This window comes from Anoplopoma fimbria, chromosome 22 (genome assembly GCF_027596085.1).
Source record: "Anoplopoma fimbria isolate UVic2021 breed Golden Eagle Sablefish chromosome 22, Afim_UVic_2022, whole genome shotgun sequence".
In the NCBI taxonomy this organism is placed as follows: domain Eukaryota; kingdom Metazoa; phylum Chordata; class Actinopteri; order Perciformes; family Anoplopomatidae; genus Anoplopoma; species Anoplopoma fimbria.
This window is the reverse complement of record NC_072470.1, coordinates 11,849,397-11,856,982: the sequence shown is the minus strand read 5'-3', so window position 1 is coordinate 11,856,982 and position 7,586 is coordinate 11,849,397. Positions and strand designations below refer to the sequence as shown.

Genomic DNA, 7,586 nt, shown 5'->3' with positions numbered 1-7,586 from the left:
CATTATGCTCCGCTGAGTTTGGATGGATGAGGGGATATCTCTCTCTCCTCCTCTCTATTTCCCTCTTTCTATCTGTCTCCTTGCCTCCCCCTCCAAATTTACTTCCTTCTTCTTGCTCTTGTTTAAGGTGAGAGGGGATCTGGAAGGCTGGAAAGGAAAAGGGAAGAAAGGAAAGGAAAAGAGGAGATGAGGAAAGGACAGGAGAGAAGAAGGGGAGACGGGAAAGTTGGAAGAAGGAGAAAAGGAGGGGAGGGAAGGGGGGGGAGCACAGACCATATGAAAAGTGGATGTCGTCATCGTGACGTCACCCATTGGTTTGTGGACTGCCATTGTGAAGCCTCGAGTCTGGCGATTTCGCCGTCGCAAGCTTGCAATTTGGCCGCTGCCATGTTGTTTTTTTCTCGCAACCAATAAACAGAAGTAACCATATTTGGAATGACGCAGAGTATCCTGCTCTTGGAGCGGCAGCGACCTGTCAATCACAGTAAGCCCGCCCTAAAGCATACCCTGCTTTATGGTCTATTTAACGCTGATTGTACTATAATTTACTAAATAAACATCATGCTGTATTGAAGAAGACTTGAAACTAGAGATATAGTTTTAAGTTTTAAGCGAGTTTTAAGACACCTCCGCATTGACTTCGCTCGGAGGAATGCCTGGAAAAGAGTGGCATAGGGGGGATGAAGGCAATGAACCCAAAGCAAAAAGGAAGAGAAGAAAAGTGTAGAAGAAATAGGTGAGAGGAAAAGTAGAGGGAAAAGAAGGAAAGAGGAGAGAAGAAGAAGGGAAAGGAAAGTAGGAGAGGATTGTAAAGATTAGAGGAGGTGGGAGAAGCGTGGAAATCAGGAAATATAGAAGACCTCTCTATCCCGTCTGTCCCTCTCCTGATTTTAATCACCTGGCTCGGATCAGACTGTGTTTCAATAGCTATACTCACACGCACAAATGAGCACTGTATGCACACACACACGCTCGCCTAGGTCTTCATCGCCATGGCAACGGCACACCCCTAGCACCCTCGTAATCAACTTAGAAAATGGGAATAAAAGTGATGTGCTCGCACGCACGAAATACCCACACACTGAAAATAAACACCGAAATGTAATTAGAATGAAATTCAAAACAAGTAATTCAGTCCCCAGATGGCAAGGGGGGGGGGGGGGGGGGGGGGGGACAACAACAAAGGGTCCCAGACAACAATCAAGCAACACAAAAGAAAAGAGATGACAAAAAAAATACATACTTTTTGGAAAACAATCCTGAATAAAGCATGTAGAATCACAAGAAAAATGGGGGAAATGTGCAACACCCTCCTCTCCCCTTTATCCTAGCTTCACCGAAACCATTCTCCAGAGAGAATGGACGTGGCGGGAATAACCCTGTTTGTTTGTTTGTGTGTGTGTGTGTGTGTGTGTGTGTTTCTGTTTGCGTGTGTGTGTGTGTGTGTGTGTGTGTGTGTGTGTGTGTGTTTGTGTTTTTATGTGTGTGTGTGTGTGTGTGTGTGTGTGTGTGTGTGTGTGTATCGGAATCACAGCCGTAAAAGGAAATGCCTCTGAAATTGTCTGTGACTTGGAGAGAGGAACAGAAAACAGCCCAACATGAAAGAAGGTGGAAGGCACTGCCAGTGTTTTAAAAAAAACAAAACAAGAAACAACAAATATTTTCCCCCTATTTGTTTTCTTTTTAAAATAGGAGTAAGAAATATATCATTACATTTTATTTTTTTAAACAGAGGAGGGGAGGGCTCAGACCGAGTGAGGAATTGCAGTAGAGCTGTTCTGATACCTGTATCGGAAATGCCTCGGATACAGATAAAAATGCTGGATTTGGTACATGAGTTTATGCAAAGATCCAATATCTCCTTGTCATATCATTTTGAGGATTCAAAGATGATTTATTGTCATTATGCGACACTGGGTTGCACAACAAAATGCTGTTGTAGCCCATTCGCTACACAAGTAAAAACATGACAAATGACAAATCAAAGTAGTACAATCCTTTGCATTTTTTGAATTTGCATAGTGAGGGATGCAGACAGCGGCAACGTTATACATTTCCTAGCCAATATGTCGAATTTTTTTATTTATCAGCTCACTTAGCTACAGTGGAACAACAACAGGCTTCACTCGCAACCCGATCCTTACATCCTGCCCAATCAGTACTGCACATGCTCAAACTAGTACTACACAAATTTGTGGTTTTACAGTATAGTACATCCTATTTTTCCCCTTAATAATTAGAGATTGCAAATTTGCTCTTACTTGCGATTGCAATTTTCTTTCTAAGAGCTGTATATTATCCTCATGACACTTTACAACCAGAACGGAAGCCTCCCGATCGGCAAAAAATGTAATCCTTGCAATTTCTCTTCAAAAGTATCATTCACCAAATCACAGCATGGATTTCATGATGGTGTTCCTCGAGGTATTCATGTCTAACTGTGGAATTTTGAAGGGATTATTGATCATTCCTATCAAATTTTAGAGCAGTAAAAAAATAGTTAAATTCAACACCAAATCTGTAAAGCTTGAGCATGGGATTGTCATCGTATACTTCCTAATGTTCTAACCCAGGGGTCTCAAACTCGCGGCCCGCGGGCCAATTGCGGCCCGCTAGACGATATTTTGTGGCCCCCACCTTAATATGAAAGTTTAATGTTAGTGCGGCCCGCGAGTTTTATATGAATGGCACTTTACAGTGTTGTGTGCGGAGCTGAACGAACCTACCAATCACGGTGGGGTATATGGCTCTCGGGGGCGGGACATCGACCGGGCTTGATGCAAGCAGAGAAACATTCTCAATGAGTGACAGTTACAGCAGCGTTGCCATGGAGAGTTACAGCAGCGTTGCCATGGAGAGTTCTCTTCCGTGCCTGGCTGGCTGCCTCGTTTCTATGAGGCAAACGCGGACATTCGTCCCAGCGCGCTGTGTTCACAACACCTCCAAAAAAAAGTTTTTTAAGTTGCTGCCCAGCGGGACATTATACGTATATATGTCTCTCTCTGACAAAATAAATCAAAGTCATGCGTACGCGGCGAGATAAAAGAAAAGGTAGAAAATAATGTAGCCTAATGTGGTCTGCAGTCACATACCGACACCTGTCCGTCGGCAATAACAGTCCCCGATAAAGCAGAAGAGCTGCTGAGTTTGTGTCCAATGCACGGCCGCACCACAGCCAAGGATATATTTCAGGAGCTGTGCGAACAGACTGGTGGGCATTACCACGGATGAGCCCGTCTATGACCGACTGGTAGCGCTGGTTCAAAGAAAGTTAGAGGAAAATGCAGATCCAGCAGTCGTTCTGCACTGCATCGTACACCAACAGGCACTGTGCAGCATGTCATGTCTGTTGTCCTGAGATGTATCAGTTACATCAGGTCCAGGAGTTTACAGCACCGCCAGTTCAGGGCCTTTTTACAACATATGGTGATGTACTTTACTTTAGTAAAAGTACATCATTTAGTAGTGTCCTGAAGAGATTTTTTGACTTAAGAGCAGAAGTGAAGAAATTCATGGAAGATGAATGCTTGAAAGCCTTCTCCGCTAAACTGAAATTGTGGAAAACTCAGCTTTCTGTAAAATATCTCAGCCATTTCACAACATGCAGGTCTCTCATGGAGGAGGGCACAGCCTTCAGTGGTGGTGAATATGCCTGTGCTAGTGAAAACCTTCTGCAGGAGTTTGATCAGCGTTTTGCTGACTTCAAGGCACGCTGTGACACTTTCCAGCTGTTTGCTGACCCCTTCTCAGCTGATGTGGAGAGTGTCCCAAGTATGTTGCAAATGGAACTTATTGACTTGCAGTGCAACAGTGATCTAAAAGCTAAATTCAGAGAGGCACAGGGAAAAGCAGACATGACTGGACCTTCCCTGAGCTGTCAAAAATGTTCAGTCGGGTAATGTGCCTTTTTGGAAGCACGTATCTGTGTGAAAAACTTTTCTTGACTATGAACTTTAATAAATGCAAGTACTTAGTGATGCCCATGTTGAAGCTGTACTCAGAGTTTCTACTGTAACCTTGATCAGGGCAAATGTTGCTCAGCTGTGTGAGCAGAAGCGCTGCCAGGTCTCTGGCAAGAAATAGAATAAAGCACAAATGTATTCAGGGATTGTATGTGTTGGTTCAGTGCAATGTTTCAATAAGTTATTAAAAACATGGAAATAAAAAAGTAAATTTTCAAAAATATTGCGCTTTCTTGTAGTGCTTGAACGTTGAAGTGGCCCTCCTATGAGACGACAATACCAGCAGTGGCCCCAAGCCAAATTGAGTTTGAGACCCCTGTTCTAACCCCTTTTACACTTTCACAATTTATTTGAATGAATCACCTAATTAAATACTTTTATTTCTGATTCACGACTAGAAAAACTTGACACTTGCTGCCGAGCTGCATCGTAAATGCATTTTCAGCCCCGAATGCTTTCAGATGTATGTATACCACTTCTATGTGTCGTATACTGTTAACCAGCTATCTCCCCCTGAAGATCCTCTGTCCCCGCCCTAAAAAAAAAAGGAGTCTAATCTTTTAGGGTTCAGGATTCGGCTGATACGCAGGTTAAGGTGTATGTATTGGTATTGGGACAGGATAAATAAAAGGTATGGGAAACTTTCTAAATGAAAGTAGACATAGATGTCCCTGCATGGATAGTACTCCCACATGATGAAGAATATCTCATATAGCTCTTCCATTAAGATGCCATTATCAAAGCAGTGGGCCTCAGCCATGAAACCCAATAGGCAGAGACAAAGACGCTCCAAGGAGCAAGCAATGGAAGCTCCGATGAATTTTTTTGTCATTTGCTTGTGGATAATATTCAAGAATACACAACTACACAGGGATGATAGAAGTCAGAGTTCAGTTAGAGACTCTGGCAAGTGCAGACAGGTAATAGAAGACAAAGTAAATGAGGGGATAATGAAAAAGAAAGCAGGAAGCTGTCTTACCTTAGCCAACTGTGAGTTTACCCATTTTGTGAAAGTCTTCTTCTGAACGTCTTCTCTTTCATCTGCCAGAAGAAAAAAAGCAGTCAGAAAAATAAAAGGACCTGTACATATCTGTGTGTGTGTGTATGCGTGTATGCATCTGTCAGATAAATGGCAGCGAGTTTAAAAAAATAAAATAAAAACACGTAAAAAAGACGCACTTACAGTACACTTTGATAAAAGGGCCCGCACGTACCAGACTCCAATTTTCTGACTGACTGGTTGACAATCTATCTAAATACAAGCTTCTGTATCTCTCTCACACACAAACTCAAAACACACACACACACACAGACACACAAGTGGTGCTCAGCATGTTAAGAGGCTCCTCTTATTTTGCTCAGGGCTAATTGCATCCTCATCATATCAATCAGAGTGCCACTTACAGGCCTTCACCGACGCCGCCAGATGACACACTAAAGTGAGCCCTGCGCCACTTGTTGCCCTCGTGGAACGCCCCCCCCCTTCTTCAATTTAAAAAGCGTTATTGTGATCCCAGCCGTGTGGCCGTTTGCTACCAATCAACGAAAACCAGGCGCTGCTGTTATCTGAAATGAATAACTACGATGGATCTTGTCTGAAAAAAGTGACTCATTGACCCAGAATTAGAGTTCCCTGAATGGGCTTTGATTTTGTCATTTTAATGAGTAGGTAAATTATTTATTTGTATCCAAGTGTTATTTTGGAATGAAACCCATTATGTGAAGTATTTGTACCACTTTCACTATGAACATAGTCTTGAAACAATTATTTTTATTGATACGTTAGAAAAATCTCAAAAGTGGTCAATTCATAAAGGAGACATTTCTACTTGTGCTGACTTTGTCCTCTACTTCTGAACAGCCATACAACTTGTGCATCTTAATACTAGAGCCCCCCTTTTTTTTTTTCAAGGTGCAACCCATAACTATAAAACAGAGTCTGTTGTTTGCAGTAGTTATATAATATAATGGATTTACTAAGTGGGAAAAGGAGGCAACTTCGGAATAGCTAACCTGTGCGGGTAAATTTCTGTCAAACTACTAGTGAATTAGTTATGAGCCGGCGGCAACCTCGGTTCTGAGGAGTGAAGCCATTTTGTCTTAAACTTGCATTATCTCTAATGGCCATCAGGTGGCGACTTCTCTGGATGCAAAAATAAGTCTGATTGTATGGAAGTCTATGAGACAATGACCCTACTTCTTACTCGATTTACTACCTCAGTAAAAATTGTAAACACGAGTTTATGGTCTCAATCTTTAGTTTCAAGTGTTCTTCAATGCAGCATGATGTTCATTTAGTAAACTATGGTCCATTTAGAGTCAAATAGACCATAAAGCCAGATATGAGACCTTGTGATTGACAGGTCGCTGCCAGTACCAGAGCTGTGAATGAAACTCTTCTAGGGTCCAAATATGGTCACTTTCATCCACTGGTTGCCAAAAAAAGCCTAGATGGCGACGGCCGTAAGCCAAGATGGCGACGGCTGTAAGCCATCTTGGCGACGCCAAAAAAATAAAAAAATCGCCAAACTTGAGCCTTAAAGGCAACAGTTCACAAACTAATGGGTGATGTTAGGGCCTCTACCTCCACTTCTTATATACAGTTTATAAATATGAGCAATCAGCAATAAGTTAATAGTGATTATGTGTACCTGTGTATAAAGTGTGATCAAAGTATTTGCTGCACTGCAGAAGTATATGCTAATAAGACATTTATACTAGGAATAAGTTATTTGAGTCAATGACATTTCCTTCAGCCTCCACTGCACTTTGCATGTTTGCAAACTCCACATGCTGATACACTGAACTAAAAACACTAAACTGAATGATAATTAATGTTTTAACATTCCCTATGTATGTACTGTATTAACTCAAAGTATGTTAGGACTAGCAGCTCTGTGAGGCTGTACTGAGCTAAATGCTAACATAAGCATGCAAATGAGCTCGCAATGAGAATGCTAACATGCTGATGTTTAGCGGGTATAATGTCCAACATGTTACCCATCTTAGTTTAGCTTGGTATTATGCTAACATTTGCGCAAAAAAAAAAAAGCACAGGTTAGACTGATAGGAATGTCAACAGTTTAGCAGGTTTTTTTTTTTTTAAACCGAAGTATTGGACAAAATAAAATTATGGCACATGAAAAGTCATGAGTACCACTAAAGATGGTACAATCAACATTGCAAACATGGCTAAAATGGATGGTGCATAAGTTGGACAGGTAAAAGGATAGAAGCACATGGCCTGATACATTTCTTATGGTAGCAGCCGTTTTGCACTATTTGTAGATTATTTGTGGGATTTCTTTTCTCTCTTGACCTCACCTTCTGGCCGATCCCAGAGAAGAAGTCCATCAGAAGTCAGTTTAACAATGACTTAGCCGACGTGAAATTAAAGTCGGAGTTGAGAAAGGACCTCTGTAAATGAATTGTTGTAGCCAGTTTACAAGTTTTTTAAAGCAATTTTAAGCTAAAATCATTGTGAGACAGATAGTTGATGGGTTGAGAAATTGCGATTTGCCAATGCATTCCACCTCTTTTGTTTGCATTCATATGCAGATATCTGTTTATAGAGAAACCCCCCTCCCCAACTAATTATCACAGTTACTTCACCGTGATTGCCTA

The 7,586-nt window shown here is 41.6% G+C and overlaps 1 protein-coding gene across 1 annotated transcript in view; it reads right to left on the bottom strand.

The window, feature by feature from the left end:
• LOC129111489 (dystrophin-like) overlaps positions 1 to 7,586 on the bottom strand; it is a 213,042-nt gene that overhangs the window by 123,294 nt on the left and 82,162 nt on the right. Inside the window, exon 2 of the mRNA XM_054623459.1 lies at positions 4,942 to 5,003. Coding sequence (XP_054479434.1) covers positions 4,942 to 5,003 — 62 coding nt within the window. The remainder of the gene's footprint in view (positions 1 to 4,941; positions 5,004 to 7,586) is intronic.